This window comes from Symphalangus syndactylus, chromosome 2, assembly GCF_028878055.3.
Source record: "Symphalangus syndactylus isolate Jambi chromosome 2, NHGRI_mSymSyn1-v2.1_pri, whole genome shotgun sequence".
NCBI lineage: Eukaryota > Metazoa > Chordata > Mammalia > Primates > Hylobatidae > Symphalangus > Symphalangus syndactylus.
Genome location: NC_072424.2, coordinates 135,688,668 through 135,706,821, shown reverse-complemented (window position 1 = coordinate 135,706,821; position 18,154 = coordinate 135,688,668). Strand labels below are relative to the sequence as shown.

Sequence of the window (18,154 nt, the reverse complement as noted above, 5' to 3'; positions counted from 1 at the left end):
CTCCCAGGGCCTTTAGGTAATAAAATCTGTATTTCCATCTTGTGCCTCTCCTAATCACTGGGGGATGCTCTTCATCTTAAAGACGCTAAATTAAAACACACAGATGTGGAATTTTTTAGCACAAGTAATATGAAATTCCAGTGATATACTTCATATTAAAAATATCACTTAATGGAACCAGGAAAGAATAAAGATTCATTGAATCTCCAAATTCTATGCCAAGGTGATGCCATTTCTTCTAAGCCCATAAGAGCATTCTGACCCAGTTCTCAGGGTTCCAGCTGCTTTCTACCACTGCTCTCAAGACTGCTGGGGCTTCAGGAAGTTTACACTAGACACCCGCAAACAGTGACCCTCATCGGAAGAGAAATGCAGTGAGTACTTGCTGATCAGAAATGGTTTCATCAGCCAGAAGTCCAGCAGTCTGAAAGTACTTTGCTTATGTCTAGGTGGCCACCAGTCGAGTGAACAGCATTAACGGTAACAGCCAAATGGTCTGATGGGCTGTTTGTATTCACTTTCAGTATATCCAGGAAACATAATCTGAAATTTTCTAACAGACAGACTCTCAAATGCAAAATATTAGAGGTTTTTTAAAATTTCTTTACAAATTTTTTTCTCCCAGCTGATTTGACTGGCGTATTCCTCATATAGAGAAGGATACTGTGTTAATCCTTCTGAAGCTCTCTTACTGATTGACTTAAATGGAGCACAGGATTTTCCTAGTGTGGCTTTAATAAGATACAATCAATTAAGTTTTAAGAAGGGATAAAATAAGGCTTAAATCCAGTATCAAAGCAAACTGACTGTTAACTCCTGCAGTTAGCTTTGGGCAATAAAGGCAAGCTCAACTCAAAAGAAAAGAAAAGAAAAAAGAAAAGAAAAGAAAAGAAAAGAAAAGAAAAGAGAGAGAGAAAGAAAGAAAGAGAAAGGAAGGAAGGAAGGAGGGAAGGAAGGAAAGAAGGAAGGAAGGAAGGAAGGAAGGAAGGAAGGAAGGAAGGAAGGAAGGAAGGAATTGTAAAAGTCAGTCATTTTGGGTATGGTGAAAACCCTCCAATGGTTTTATTGCCAAATAAATGTCAAAGCCCCCATGGTCACCCCGGCCTCCCCGGCCTGGGGAGCAGCCCCTCCTCTCTGAGCTCCCTCAGCTCTAGCCTCACTGTGCAAGCACCAGCCTGAGGGTCTGCTCTTTCCCGAGATCCAAAGACACCCCCACCTTCCCTCAGATCACTACCTGAGTGTCACCTTCCCAGTGAGGCTTTCTTGCTTTTTCACCTGCTTTCAGAATCCTAGTGAAACCATGAAACAACCGGAGGGAATAGGAGAGTCCAAACAGCTATGTATCACATTAAGACAGAAAGGTCTGAGCTTTGTAGAGATTCGTGCCCCAATACTGCGCACAACCAGCAAGGTGGTTCCCATGCCCTCAAGCAGCACAGCAATGAAGTGGTGGAGAGAGCTACTAAACTGAGAGGCAGCAGGAAAGGCCTAGAGAGGAGACCGGAGGGCAAGATGGGGTCACACCTCCAAGGCCATGGCACTAGGTTACCATCCCCACCCTCAAATTAGGCTTCACCCTGGGCAAGAAGTGGTGGCCTGGGAACTAAAATATTATAGGTCTGCTTCCCCAGCAGGATGGGGATGTAATTTGTTGTAAATTATTACAGAAAAGTAAAATTATAATTTTTCTCCCACTTGGACTGTGCAATGGAATTCACACCTGAATCCATTCAATTACTTGTATTTTACAGATAAGGAAACTGAAGCATTAAGTAAGTTTCCAAAGTAATGTATTAATAACTGGACTGGGATTTGAATCCAGGCTCCTAATCTCTATGCTATACCATCACTATTACATGAAAATACATATGCTTTATATTCAGGTAGAACTAATTTTATTCATTCACTGCATCTCTAATAAAAGACACAATTTATCTTTTATTCTAAATACAAAATTCAAGAGAAACAAAACGCTAATAAAGGAACTAGGCTTTTTATGTAATGAATCACAGAGGAATGCCAATGACCTCAACATTAATTCATTACATATATACATCCCCACACACAAATAACAGTAATTATACACAAGGACAATTCATTGATATCTAACACCAAAAAGGTACTATGAAGTCTAGTGTTTTTAAGTAAACCTGCATTTTATTAACTGAATCTACATACATTTTACAGAGTTAAAGATCCCCTGACAATTCACCAGCTGGGAATCCCTTCTCTAGAATAAGCTCTGGGTATTGCAAACCAGGTAAACAAAACACACCAAACAACAGCTTACCAGGAAATCAAAAGGAGCAGATCCATTTTAACCATTCCAAGATGCTAAGTCCTCGGCCACAAAGGATTTAGAACAAGCCTGGGCACAGAGAGACTACTTGCCTCGAATGTTCACTGGTTCCTAAGAGTGGCTTAATGTAACTAGTACCAGATAAAATTTTAGAGTACAACCAGGGAAAGTGGACAATTACACTTCTCTAAAATGCACTTTCTGTCCTGCAGGGTCAGTCACTGAAACAGGAGCTCTTTAAATGAGACCTCAAACTAAACATGCCTTCAAGTATTTAACGCCATTCTCTAAACTAGAGAAATGATCCTCTTCTACATCATGAATAACATACTGTCAGAATATTTAGCACTTCTACATAAAATTTTCACACTATGGCCTCTTTATTGATATAAATTTATTTTTACTCTTAAGTTTCCAATGGCTAAATGGAGGGAAACAGGTTAGAGGGTCTCATTTCTGACTCCAAATACTGAGCTATCTCACTGTACACTATGTATATATACTTTTACCATAGCAACCGTACACCTAATTGAAGATATCTAAGTGTCTGTGTTCTCAGACTGTAAATTCTCTGCATAGAAAAATGTACATGCATTTTCACTTACCGTACAAATTCCAGAGAGAGACTGTTGAATGAAAAGAAAAAAATCCTTGGTCGAGCACAGTGGCTCATGCCTGTAACCCTAGTACTTTGGGAGGCCGCGGTGGGCAGACTGCTTGAGCCCAGGAGTTCAAGACCAGCCTGGGCAACATGGCAAAACACCATCTCTATAAAAAATACAAAAATTAGCCAGGCATGGTGATGCATGCCTGTAGTCCCAGCTACTTGGGAGGCTGAGGTGGAAGGATTGTTTGAGCCCGGGAAGTTGGGGCTGCAATGAGCTGCCACTGTACTACAGCCTGGGAAACAGGGTGAGGTTCTCTCTCCAAAAAACAAACAAAATTTGATTTTTGGTAGCAATGTAGCATACTGAATACTTCTGTCAATATCCCTTCATGTTCATGCATAATAATACTCTAATATTAACCACAGCCAGCAACAATTACATGTATTCCTTCCATAATTAATGGTACAGCATATGCTGTTCACGGATCCCACAAAAAACTGAACAGCACAGTTCAGTTGCCACCTTGTTCAAATGCCAACAAGGGCTTCATGATCTGCTGCCCTTCTCTTATTTAGACACCCGTTACTTCTTACTGATTCTGCAGAGACAGGTCATATGAACACAGGCAGCAAGCCCATGCCTTCATGCATACGGGTCCTATAATAATACATGGGTCGATCTGATTATTCAGAGGTAGATTTATCTAGTTTGGGGACTATATACATTCTTTTTTCTGGCTTTGACAAACATTTCTTTACTTCCTTAAAGCTTCTAAGTGGGAAAACAGGAAAAATGAAGCCGCTGAAATTCAAATTCATCAAAATTAGGTATGGGTACTTACGACACAAATAACATTAAAAACTGGATTTACACAAAGGCATGTATTATTTGACTTATAAAATAATTTAAGAACAGGATTCTTCTCTCCTAGTGAAAGTTATTTTCATTATATAATCACGCTAGGAACATATTATACAATGCAAATAAATCTGGACTGATTACTGTTTTAATAACACACAAAACTGTATCGCATGTTTTCTAACTTAAAAGGTAACAGAAGAGTAGTAACCAGCCTCCATAGTAATCTGAGAGTCTAACGGTGTTGAGACATTTTGCATATAATACCAATGATCACCCAAAAGAACTGAAAAGTTACTGACAACACTACAAGTTGGCAAGAAATTAAATAGCTTCTGAGAATATTTTACACATCTGTGATTTTCTGCATCATTTGAACCCAGTTAGATAAAATAATCCTTTAAGCAAGACACAAGTGTTCACTGCACACGGCATGCTAATGCAGCCACCCAATTTACAGCCTCACAGATCTTAGGGACTAACCAAGGACAGAACCCAAGTTCTTTCTCTTATTTTTTCCATCCCTCACAATAGTGGTTCTGGAAGTTAGGTCCCTAGACCAGCAGCATCAGCATCACCTGAGAACTGGTAGAAATGTGTGTTCTCGGCCGGGAGCGGTGGCTCAGGCCTGTAATCCCAGCACTTTGGGAGGCTGAGGCGGGCGGATCACGAGGTCAGGAGATCGAGACTATCCGGGCTAACATGGTGAAACCCTGTCTCTACTAAAAATACAAAAAAATTAGCCGGGCATGGTAGCGGGTGCCTGTAGTCCCAGCTACTTGGGAGGCTGAGGCAGGAGAATGGCGTGAACCTGGGAGGCAGAGTTTGCAGTGAGGCGAGATCGCGCCACTGCACTCCAGCCTGGGGGAGAGTGAGACTCTGTATCAAAAAAAAAAAGAAAGAAAGAAAGAAAAGAAATGTGTGTTCTCAGCCCCACCCCCCCAGACCTCCTGAATCAGAAACTGTGTGATTTAACAAGCCCCCCAGGTTGGTGACTGTGATGCAGCTCGTTAGAGTACCACAGCTCTACCATTAATTCCTAACCCTTAGGAAATATCATCACTTTAGCAAGAGTTCAATTACCATTGCCATATCTTTCTGTATAGCAGACAGTCCTAATGAATCAGAGAAGAGGGGAGTTTGAAAAAAAAATTTAATACTTGTAGCATTTTAGAGAATCACTATCTATCACTTTCATAACGAAAACTCCAGAACGCGCACAAGATGTTTCCACTTATCAAAAAGGGTAATGGCTGTAATCCCAGCACTTTGGGAGGCTGAGGCAGGAGGAATGTTTGAGCCCAGAAGTTCAAGACCAGCCTGGGCACATAGAGAGATTCTGTCTCTACAAAAAGATAAATAAATAAATAAATAATAAATAAATAAATATTAGCTGGCTCTGGTGGTATATGTGCCTGTAGTCCCAGCTACTCGAGAGGCTGAGGCAGAAGGATTGCTTGAGCCTGGGAGGTCGATGCTACTGCTGTGAGCCCAGATCATGCCACGGCACTCCAGCCTGAGCCACAGAGTGAGACCCTTCTCAACAAAAATACAAAATAAAAAATAAATGGCTAGGCATGGTGGTTTATGCCTGTGGTCCCAGACTGTATTAGTCTGTTTTCACAATGCTATAAAGAACTGCCCAAGACTGGGTAATTTATACAGGAAAGAGGTTTAATTGACTCACAGTTCAGCATGGGTAGGGAGGCCTCATGAACCATGATGGAAAGTGAACAGGAAGCAAGGCACCTTCTTCACAAGGTGGCAGGAAGGAGAAGTACCGAGTGAAGGTGGAAGAACCCCTTATAAAACCATCAGCTCAGTCAGCATGGGGGAAATCGTCCCCATGATTCAATTACCTCCACCTGGTCCCTCCCTTGACACTTGGAGATTACAGCGATTACAATTCAAGATGAGATTTGGGTGGGTACATGAAGCCTAACCATATCACAGATACTCAGGAGGCTGAGGCAGGAGGATTGCTTCAGCGTGGGAGTTCAAGGCTTCAGTGAGCCATGTTTGCACCACTAGACTCCAGCCTGGGCAACAGAGCAAGACTCTATTTAAAAAAAAAAAAAAGGAGAGGAATAGGTTTTTAAAGGCTGAAAACTTTGCTTTTGGTCATTATATAGTAGTTGAACTCTAACAGAAGTAAATATTAGAATATTTTAAAAATCTTGGCCAGGCGTGGTTGCTCATGCCTGTAATCCCAGCACTTTGGGGGGCCGAGGCAGGTGGATCACTTGGTGTCAGGAGTTTGAAACCAGGCTGGCCAATATGGTGAAACCCCGTCTCTACTAAAAATACAGAAATTAGCCGAGCGTGGTGGCACACATCTGTAATCCCAGCTACCTGGGAGGCTGAGGCAGGAGAACTTGCTTGAACCCAGGAGGCGGAGGTTACAGTGAGCTGAGCTCACGCCACTGCACTCCAGCCTGGGTGACAAAGTAAGACTCTGTCTCAAAAATAAAATTAAATTTAAAATCTCTATACTTTTTGGTATCATCTTAGCTTTGGATGATTCAGACAGCTCAACCTATTGTAACCACAGATCTCAGTAACCTAACGGGTATTGATTTCCTAGGGTTTTGGAGTTTTTAGGGGTTGCAAGGACACTGAATATGCTTTACACACTGTTGGAATTGCATCAGACTAATCTGGTTCAACTTTTATGTAACAAAGTTATGAGTTGCTTTTCAGTTGGCATGGACCTCCAGGTTGAAGGTCACATCACCAGAGCATGCCCCAAACTAAGTGTGCAGCCATGGATAGAACCCACGTGCTCAGATGGGCACTTGGAATGGAATGGGCATGAGGAATGAGCACTGAATTAAGAAGTGGACACCAACAGTTTGGGAGGCTGTAATCACAATATTTTGGGAGGCTGATGCAGGAGGATTGTTTGCGCCTAAGAGTTTGAGACCAACCTGGGGAACGTGGCGAGACCTCAATTCTACTAAAGAAAAAAAATTTTTAAGAATTGGCCGGGCGGGGGTGGCACACAGCTGTAGTCCAAGCTACTTGTGAGGCTGAGGTGGGAGAATCACTTAAGCCCAGGAGTTCAAGGCTGCAGTGAATTATTATCATGCCACTGCACTCCAGCCTGAGGAACAGACTGAGACCCCGTCTCTACAAAAAAAAAAAAAAAAAAGAAATTTCTTTTAAATTAGCCAGGTGTGCTGGCACCCACTTTGTGGTGCCAGCTTACTCGGGATGTTGAGGTGAGAGGATTGCTGGAGCCCAGGAGGTTGAGCTGCAGTCAGTGGAGGTTGCACCACTGCACTTCAGCCTGGGCAACAGAGGAGAGACCCTGTCTCAAAAAAAAAAAAACAAAAAAAACAGCGGACACCACATGGCAGGATCCAAAATCCGATCAGATCAAGCCCTGGTGTCACCCCATGGCAGGATCCAGTCAGATTATGCCTCCAGCATCACCCCATTGCAAGATCCAATCAGATCATGCCTCATTACCTTCTAAGTACAAAACCTGATGTAGCCCCTAGCATGAAGAGACAGACTTAAGTCCAACTCCTGTCTCCTTGCTCAGCTATCTGGCAATAAGCCTTTCTCACTACAAAAACCTGGTGCTTCAGTGTTTGGCTTTCCACTACATGGGCAAATGGACCCAGCTCAGTTCGGCAATACTGGTAGACAGTCACAGGACAAAGTAAATCTGATGCATTAACAAAACAATTGTAAAATCATATTATTCAACTCTTGACTCTAAAATCTGGGTCATGGTTTAGGAAGGTGGGAGGAGAAGTGGAGTGCTGGAAACCCTGCCTAACCACAAAGAATTAGCCACCCTGCCTCTTCTAAGCTCCTGAGGGAGAAGGCACATGGTGGCAGGTAAAATTACCAATGTATTTATGAAACAGCAATTTGTAACACCTTCAGATTCAGCGCTAGTTGTTCAGTAAGTTTTCAGTTATTTTTTAAAGTTACTTTTAAAACATACTTCCCCCCTCCCCCCCCGAAGAAGAAAATTTCCTTAAGTACCATACTTAAGAAAATTACAAAATAATATTTGTAATCCTGAATGCATTAGCATTCTTCTACTGAAGTGCCCTTACTATGTGTAAGCATTAAAAATTTTTTCCAACCTAGTACAATTTGAAACAAATTAACAGAAGGTATATAAGTTTGGGAATCTGCTTTAGAGGCCTAAAAACAGTAAGTTTTTAATTTAAAAAAAAATCTTTTTTCCTTGTTACAAAAGTAGCAAATATTCATTACTCAAAATCTTGAGACTATAAAACAAGCTAAAACATAAAAAAACTTCTTATGTGCAGCCACTATGCAACAGGCAACTATTATACATACCTCTACATTTTCAAGCCTTTTTCTGTGAATTTAGATTAGGAAATACATTTAAACTTGCACATTTTAAATATACTAATTCATTAATATCTGAATATCAACTGTCCTAGGGAGGATCCAAATCTTTACTCCCAGCATCCAAGTGGCACAAAATAGTTACTGAAATGTCTGCTGAACTGAATATCTGGGATCTGACAAGACAAAGTCTGGACTTGCAGACTGTGGAGCTGTACTATGGAAATATTTTTAAAGCAACTGACGTGATAGAGTAAGGGTTAAAACTCATTCCAAGTACTAAGTAACAGACTGATATGGTTTGGCTGTGTCTCCCCAGATCTCATCTTGAATTATAGTTCCCATAATCCCCACATGTTGTGGGAGGCACCTGGTGGGGGTAATTGAATCATGGGGCCAGTTACCCCCATGCTGTTCTCATGAATTCTCACAAGATCTGATGGTTTTTTTTTTTTTTTTTTTTTTTTGAGACAGAGTCTCGCTCTGTCGCCCGGGCTGGAGTGCAGTGGCGCAATCTCGGCTCACTGCAAGCTCCGCCTCCCGGGTTCACGCCATTCTCCTGCCTCAGCCTCCGAGTAGCTGGGACTACAGGCGCCCGCCACCGCGCCCGGCTAATTTTTTGTATTTTTTAGTAGAGACGGGGTTTCACCGTGGTCTCGATCTCCTGACCTCGTGATCCGCCCGCCTCGGCCTCCCAAAGTGCTGGGATTACAAGCGTGAGCCACCGCGCCCGGCCGATCTGATGGTTTTATAAGGGAGTTTCCCCCTTTTGCTTGGCACTTCTTCCTGCTGCCATGTGAAGAAAGACATGTTTGCTGCCCCTTCCACCATGATTGTAAGCTTCCTGAGGCCTCTCCAGCCCTTTGGAACTGTGAGTCAATTAAGTCTCTTTTCTTTATAAATTACCTAGCCTCGGGTATTTCTTCCTAGCAGCATGAGAACAGACTAATACATAGACATTTCAAGACTTGGGTCCTGTGAAAGCCTCTGGGCTTGAGGAACTGTGCCAGGAGCCTGCAATGTGCCCCTGCAGACAGCCTGCCCTCCTTCAGGACACTGTGCCCTTTGAGTACAAGGACAGGCCTTTCATACTGACATCCCAGAGGACCTGGCACATCTGAAGTTCAAATGAATGAGTTGTGGATGACAATGGGTAATAGGTAACAGAATGAAGCTGCATTTCCCCCTCTTTAACTTATCCCTAAAGTTAAGTGTCTGACTTAATGAACAATCACAAATCTGTGATTTCTGAGTACTGTCCCTGTGGGTAATAATACCATATGACTCGATTTTCAGATACTAAAAACAACTTAGAAAAATTGAGTCAGACTGAATAGCATCCTTAAACACTGCATTTACAATGCCTAGAAATTAGTAAGCAGTCTATCACGTGCTTTTAATAGTCAAAAGAAAAATGACAAAGAAATATCAATTGGAAAGTTTTGAAATGCCCACAGTTTGACAGCTTGACTGAAGGTTTGGTTTCAACCAAAATGCTTAAGAACTTTTTCACCTTTCCCTCTGCAAAGATCAGATTAACACTTTCATGCACATATTCCACTCCCTTCACTTGACAGTCTGTTATAAAGATGCTCTGACTTGGATTTTGTTCCAGCAACTAAAGCAAGCTAATACCTGAGTCACTGCCAGACTGAAACAACTGAAGTGCTGAATAAAATATTAAAAGCAAAAGATACAAACTAAACACCTTTTGAAACACGCTGCTGAGTTAGCACGAAAGGAAAGGCTCCGGAGAGGCTCACAAAGGAAGTGAAAGCAGAAACCCTGGGAGAACACATGTGCTGAGGCAGGATTTCCTGCTAGGAGACTCCACAAACCTGGGAGCCTGGCTCTGTGCTCTGGGGACAGTGTGGGGGCAGGGGAGGCAACACACAAAGTGTCCTGTATTAAGCTACAAGCTGGGACTCCAAAAGGACCTCAGCATAAGGGTAAAGAGGAAAACCTGTGTGCAAGGAAATGTCTCATCATTGACACAGAGTAGTGGGAATGAGGAAAATTTCTCCTGAGATGCCAGGTCCATATTTATTCTACCCAGTATGGCTGAGAAAATATTAAGCCAGGAATTAAAGATATAGTGACCCCAAGGACGTAATGTCCCCAGGAGACTGGCATCAGCACACACAAATCCAACCCTTCCTAGATTGAGGAAGGATACAACCTCAATCTAGGTAATAGGATTCCCGCAGAGGAAGTTCCAAGGAAAACAAGCAATTCAAGGAAAAATCAAATCAAATCACAAAACACACAAGAAAACAAAGCACCATGAGTGAGAATGTGCAGAAACGGATGGCTGAATCAGACTTCTGAGATTAGAACACACAGAAAACTATTAATGTTTTGACATGCTTAAGAGAAGCTTAAAAATACGAGCAAAGAACCAGAAACTATAATGAATGATAAGCAGATTTGAAATAGAACCAAATATAATTTCTAAAAATAGAAGATAACCGAAACTGAAAATTAAATGGATGAATAAAAGAGCAGATTTGGCCTGACTGTGGAAAGAATAGTGAACGGAAGGTAAGAACAAAAGAAATCATCCAGAATGCAACACAAAGAAAATATGACAGGTTGACAGGTGGGAAGTTAGATTTCCATTGGTCCTTTTCATATTACTAGAGTTCCAGAAAGAAAGAATGGAGAAAAGGCAATTTTCATGAATAACCACTGAGAATTTTTCTAGAGCTGCACTCTCCTATCAAGTAGCCATTAGCCACATGTGGCTACTGAAATTAAAATTTAAACACAGTTCCTCAGTCACACTAACCACATTTCAAGTTCTTGTTAGCCACAGTGGCAGGCAGTTACCATATGGACGGTACAGATGTAGAACACCATCACAAGGAGTCCACTGAGCAGCACTGTTCTAGAACTAATGTAGCACCTGTCCTCAGATCCAAGATACCCAGGAAACCCCAGGCTGTGTAACTAAAATCCACACATGGACACACTACAGTGAAACTGCAAAATACTAAAACACAGGGAAAGTCTTAAAAACAGCTAGTGAGGAGTCACACCACCGACAAAGGAACAATAATTAGCTAACTGGCTTCCTAGCAGCAAATGTCAAAGCCAGTAGAAAACAAAGGAAGAATACCTTCATTGTACTGGGAAAAAATGCTGTCAACCTAGAACTCTTTCAAGACCAGGGTAATTTTCATACCTAAGAGACATATAACAGATTTACCAACAACATACCTTCTCAATGGAAATTCCAATTCATTTTAGGTGGAATGGAAATTATCTCAAGAAAAGACTGAAAAGTAAGAAGAAATAGTAAGCAAAGACACAGTACAATATGATTAGATCTAAAACATTTAACTGTATAAAAATAATGTCCAATTTGTGGTGAAAAAGATATAACTAAAATACTGGGCAATAATTGATCATATTGGGGGAGATGATTGGAGTTAAATAACCTTATGTCTTTTTGTAATTCAGGAAAAGGCTAATGATACTAAGTAATTTCAGACTTTAACGTCAACATGCTTATGATAACCACTGGAAAAAAGAGACTTGTAGCACAAAGCTTCCACAAAGTTGGGAGTGGGCTCCTGCAATCTATAAGATGGCAGACAGAAATCCAAATACATCAGTCAACACAATGCTGTACAGGCAGGGACCAAGATCAGACTGGATAACAAGGTAAAATTCAGCTATTGGCTTTTATATATCTGGGAAATATTTACCAAAAGCTAGTGAAATCACATTGACATTAGAAATATAGTCTTTAAGAAAAAATGCATTACCAGAGATAAAGAGGTTCACTTCATAATGATAAAAATTTCAATTCACCTAGAAAATAATACTAATTGTAAATGTAGAGAAAATTTTTAAATCCACCATTTTAACATCTCCATCAAGTAGACAGAGGATCAGTTAGACACAACAGATCAAGTAGAGGAACACAATTAGTAAGGATATAGCTATGAACAGCACAGTAAGTCTAATGCACATAGAGCATACAGAATAGACACACATCAATAATATGTATAATCTTTTTGTGCACAGGTGAAACATAAAAGCTGACTGTATGCTGGGTATAAAGTTAGCCTCAACAAATTTCCAGGTACAGTATTGATTTTAATCAGGTTCTCTGATCACAATGCAATCAAGTTAGAAATCACCAACAAGAAAGAGAAAAACCCAATACATTTGGAAATTAAACACAATTCTGACAACTCATCGGTTAAAGACAACTCTTTAAAGTCTCAGAAATATGAAGCTTGTTCCAACTGCCTTAAAACATGAGGCAATTTCTCATGTAATCATTAGTAAAATTGATTATGTTTTAAAAAATATAATTGCCAATACCTAAGCTGCAGATGTAGATTTTGTGTTGTACCTGTATACACTTTTAACAAATACACTAAAACACACGATTAAAAGAACTAAAGCTTACAGCTGGGGATTAATAGTTTTCTACTTCAATAATCGAGTCACTTATCTCACTAGAATATATTTTTGCTCTTTTAAACTCGTTATTGAAGATACAGAAGTGATCGCAAACAGAGTCTCAGCTTCTTGAGGCTGACAGCATTCAAAGGAGACAGCCATCAGTTATAGCAACAAATATAAGATGGCAGTCGGGGTGTGTACTGTGACCCTGAAACAGGGGTGGGGACATCAGGAAAGGCTTTCCCGGGGAAGTGATGCTTAGACACATTAAGACCTAATATGTGGCCAGGCGCAGTGTCTCACACCTGTAATCCCAATACTTTGCGGGGCTGAGGAGGGAGGATCACCTCAGTTCAGGATACATGGTGAAACCCCATCTCTACAAAAAACACAAAAAGTAGCTGGGCCTGGTGGTGCACACCTGTAGTCCCAGCTACTTGGGAGACTGAGGTGGGGGGATCACTTGAGCCAGGGATGTTGAGACTGCCGGGAGCCGTGTTCGTGCCACTGCACTCCAGCCTGGATGACAAAACCAGACCCTGTCTCCAAAAAAAAAAAAACCAAAAATCATCATCATCATCATAAAAACTTAACATCTAAAAACAAAGTACCTAGGGAAGGACAAGGGAGAACAGCATTCCAGGAAAGAAACGGCAGTACTGCAAAGCTACAAAGTTTTAAGTGGACAATTAAAGTAAAACTATAATTTAATTTTCAGATGGTCAATATAAAAACAAGGCACAATAGAAAACTGCAACATTTTTATGCTTTCTAATCTATTCCTTCTTTAATGAGACTTGTTCATTCTACTGTCACAGAACTTTTCTTTGACTATACGAAACTGTACAAACACTCTACTTAAGACACATAGAAAATACTACTGCTATACAAAGGTAAATGGTTAGCGTTTGTTAGCATTTTCCAAACATTTTAAAAGCCATAAAAATCAACTTTAATCCTTAAGACCTGTTAGAAAGATATTTCTATTCTAGTCTTCAAATAAAGAGGTTTCTGCTCTGGAGGAGCTACAAAGTATGCCTTCTGAATTGTTCTCACTAATCTATGCATGGAATAAACAAGTCTTAAGCAATTCATTTATTCCCTACCATTATTTTTAACATTCCATACCCACTTAATTTAACCAGACAAGCTGTGTAACACATGTGTATAACTTTAGGTATTGGAACCAGAGTTAAAAAAAAAAAAAAGCATCAAGAACTCCTAGAATCTTGTTATAATTAGCCTAAAGGTGACTATGTAAGCACAAAAGGATCCAAATTAGTGATCGAAGGTTAACTTTGACATAGAAATTACAGCTAAATTACAGATATGGATTAACCTCCACTAAAAATTTTCTTCATGTCCCCTTTGACAGACACTGAAAAAAAATTCTTCATTTCTTTTCCAGGACTTGATCTTTTAAATAAAACGTGATGACTGACAATGTATTACATATTTATATATTATATATCTATACATATATATAATATATAACCTATAATATAAATTGGTTATATTTTGGCTAGGTCAAAATATAACCTTTGGAGGCTTCCAATAAAGGTCAAGACTAAAATGCTCTGCAGTTTTTGTATTAATATTTGTAAAACAAGACTTGATTGCACTGAGTGAGTGCATACACTTAAACTGAATGCAGCATTCTACTGAGTAAGGATTAGAAATAGAAAACAGATAATCCCCTTAAAATGTGAAGTTACTGATTAACTTTCCTTTTTTTTTTTTTCTTGAGACGGAGTCTCACTCTGTCACCCAGGCTGGAGTGCAGTGGCGCGATCTCGGCTCAGTGCACGTTCTGCCTCCCGGGTTCACGCCATTCTCCTGCCTCAGCCTCCCGAGTAGCTTGGACTACAGGCGCCCGCCAACACGCCCAGCTAATTATTTTTTTGTATTTTTAGTATAGACGGAGTTTCACCGTGTTAGCCAGGATGGTCTCGATCTCCTGACCTCGTGATCCACCCGCCTCGGCCTCCCAAAGTGCTGGGATTACAGGCGTGAGCCACGGCTCCTGGCCCTGATTAACTTTCTTTAGCGGTGAAGGACTGTCCAACTAAAGTTTTTCTTGTAAAAGATAATTTCCTTTTCTATTGTAAAATATAGTAGTGGAGTTTTAAAAAATCCCAATAGCTCAGTGATAACCACATCCTTAATACGTAAGAACAAACAAGAAAACTGTATCTGAAAATACTATAGCTAAGTCTCTGATAAATTCAAACGGAAATCGACATCCCTTAAAATATCCAGATACTGAATTTACTTTTCATCAGTTAACACTTATAGCAACAGCCTGAGTGCCACTGGAGCCTACATTTTTATTAAAAGTTAGTCATTACTACTAAGCACATTCTCCCCACCCCTTGAAGAAGACAAAGAAAAAAACACAACTACTCAGGTGTGGGGAAGGGGTGTGTATATGGGGGAAGGGAGGAAAGTACCAACTTGACTCTCTGGGAACAACTAAAAAATGAGACTGGTTTGACAAAATAATCACCAGGATGTCAGAAAACTAAGGAAGGGTCTTCTTTTAATAACTGCTTCGTTGCTCTTCTTTTTCTTAAAATGGAAATGGTTTGCCACAATGTAAACATGGAAATGAGCACCATGTGGAACAGTGATTAGACAGCCGAAAGTAACAGAACTACTAGAATTTGCCTTTGGAGTGGTGTAGATAACGAAGTAGAAAGTGCTTACGCATGCTTTAAGGCTCGTGTTTAAGCAAAGACACATGCAATTCAAGATTAATATACAAGAACCACTTGTCAATTTTTTGGAAAAAAATTAAGTTCAGGCTTAACTACGAAATAAAAATTTCACTACATATACCTGCACTAGTTGCTAAACTGCATTCTACTTAAAGGACAGTACAGGTAACATGCCTCAGTAGACCAGAGCGTAAAAACACACTGACCACCACGAGACACATCTCTGTGTCATAAACCGTCTTTTCTTTCTTCAAACGGAGTCTCGCTCTGTCGCCCAGGCTGGAGTGCAGGGGAGCGATCTCGGCTCACTGCAACCTCCGCCTCCCGGGTTCAAGTGATTCTCCTGCCTCAGCCTCCAGAGCAGCTGGGGCTACAGGCGCGCGCCACCACGCCCAGCTAATTTCTGTATTTTTAGTAGAGACAGGGTTTCACCATATTGGCCAGGCTGGTCTCGAGCTCCCGACCTCAGGTGAACCACCCACCGCGGCCTCCCAAAGTGCTGGAATTACAGGTGGGAGTGAGCCACCGCGCCCTGCCTATAAACCGCTTTTAAGGTTGCAAGATGAGCATGTATTAGGATGTGTAACTGGTAATTTCTGGAATGTCTGGCAACAACCCTCAAAATCAAATTTCCTTAGAAATCCTTGGCTTACGTTTTATTTTTAAAAAGGTCAATACAAAATTAATATGTTAAAAAGGTGGCAAGTTCTATCGCATTAATAAAACCAAAGCACAGCACAGGCAATAACATATTAACAAGAAGGTAATTATTTCAGTAACAGCAGCAACAGGTTCCCTGGAAGAGAATCCCCATTTCTCTACAAACGCTGCACCTAGATGGATTCGGAGCACAAAATTTACCACAGCACAACATCTAGCAGACCGAAGTCAAGCAATGCTGATCTTTCAAAGAGATTTCACATTTCTTATCATTTTCTACCTTAACACTCCACAAAAAAGCAAACACCTATCGAAAAATAAAAAAATTACGTTTCTAGCAACCCAAAAGTAGCTCAGAGATATCAAAAACAAATAGAGAATGGGGTGCTGATGCTAACAAAGTGATATTACAACAATTAAGTGCAAAAGTAAACCCACTCCTCACAGCGTATCACAGATCAGTTAATGGCTCAGGTATAGAGCCTCCTCCCTCGGGTCCTCCCTTCCGTGACCGTGACTTCCCCAGTGACTATTTTACATCAAGTAACTACTGAAAACGCCCAAGGAAAAGGAGCGGGGGAGGGCGGCTTTTGAAAATTCAGGTAGCCAAGAGTGACTGCTAATTTCATAAACAATAACGTAAAACAAGCAAACCACCGCTCCTAGCCAATGACCAAGCAGGAGTCAAAGTTCCACCACGTAATTCGGACCTGGGCCTTTTTTCAGGCAAACACGTAATCGAAAGCACAGTCATTTCCCTCTTGATATTTTATTCATGCCGGCAATGCCATTCACACTGAAAAGGTAGCAAAACAAAAGAAAAAAATAACAGCAACGAAGGCAAAGGGGCGCGGGGCGTCCCAGCCTCGGTCCCTCCCCGGCCGCGAGCTCCCGCAGGCCGGGACGGGAAGCGCCGCGTCCTCTCCGCCGAGGTCTCGACTCCCACCCGCCCCGCGGGGGCGAGGGTCCCCCAGGCGGCAGCGGGAAGGGACGTGGGGGCGGCAGGGACGCCGGACGCCACAGAGCGCCAGTTGCCTCGGGGGCCTCCCCGGGCTGCGGGAAGTTTCCGTCCCGCGGCCCCTCCGGGCGAGCCCGCCGCAGCCCACGCTCAGGTGCAAACTTCCCAAACCTCGCTGCGCCCGGGGTCCCAACCCGCGCCCAGACCCGAAGCCCTCCCCCGGCGCGATCCTGGCCGTCTGTCTGCACGGCCCGCCGCACCCATGCCCAGAAGGGACTGGCTGGGCCGCGGACCCGCCCGGGGACTCCACCGAGGACGAGGAGTGGCCCCTCGGCCACCCCCGGCCCCGACCCTCCCAGCGGCCCCGGCCCCGACCCTCCCCGCGCCGCCGCGGGCCTAAGCGACCAGCCGGGCCTGCGCCGCGCGCCCCTCACCTTGGTGGCCATGGCAGGCGGGTCCCCCGGCCCGGGACGGCCGGCTCGTCTCCCGCGCCGCGGATGGTGATTCTGAGCCGCGCAGGCAAAGGCAAGGGCGAGGGCGGCGGCTCCGGCTGGGCCCCGGCGCGGCGGCCGCTCCTCCGCCTCGGCCCCGAGTCTCGACGCTCAGGCCCAGCCGCTGGGTGCTTGGCTACTCCCGCGCCGCCCGCTCCTGCAGTTCCTGAAAGTCCCCGGCTGCGCGGCCCCCGCCCCTGCCGGCCGAGCCTCCCATTTACCGCGGCGCGCGCGGCGCCCGGCGGAAGCGCGCCCTGGGCCCTCGGCCGCGGCCCGGCCTCCTCGCCTCCTGGCCGCCCCCGCGCCGCGCCGCCGCCCCGGGCAGTAGCTGCCGCTGCCGCCGCTGCTCCCGCCGCTGCTGCCGCCGCCGCCGCCGCCGCCGGGCGCCCTTGGTCGAGGCTGGGAGCCGCGTCCCGCGCAGCGGCGGGGTCCGGACGGGCGTCCCGGGCCATGGCCCGCACCCTGCGTGGCCGCCCCACGAGAAGCGGTCCGCGGCCCACAGAGCCGCTCGGGGGAGCCGAACCCCGACTCCGGTTCACGCTCGGCCGGCGCCGCACGCCGTGGCTCGGGGCTTTCCGTGCATGAGGCGGGAGGGGGCGGCAGGAGCTTTCGACGCTCCCGGCAGACAGGAGCCCCGCGACCCCGCTGTCTTTGCCCCACGCCGGGGGTGTTGCGGGGTCGCCGTGCCCTTGGCTGAGTACCCTGAGTGCCACATAAACAGCTGGGAAGGAGCGGAGCAATGGCTTCCTGGGCCTCTTGCTCCTGCCCCGAGGCTCCCTCAGGCCGGGGTCCTGGCTTGGAGCCCCTGG

General features: G+C 43.7%; 1 protein-coding gene across 4 annotated transcripts in view; it reads right to left on the bottom strand.

Annotated features, from left to right (window-relative positions):
* SNX9 (sorting nexin 9) overlaps positions 1 to 18,154 on the bottom strand; it is a 168,906-nt gene that overhangs the window by 105,806 nt on the left and 44,946 nt on the right. The window contains exon 1 of one of the 4 annotated variants that reach the window (XM_055268051.2): positions 17,289 to 17,613. The exons of 2 other annotated variants lie outside the window; for them this stretch is intronic. In XM_055268051.2, coding sequence (XP_055124026.2) covers positions 17,289 to 17,300 — 12 coding nt within the window. In that variant the 5' untranslated portion in view covers positions 17,301 to 17,613. Of the gene's footprint in view, positions 1 to 17,288; positions 17,614 to 18,154 lie in introns of those variants that run through there. One more of the 4 variants, XM_063632702.1, reaches the window with a different exon arrangement.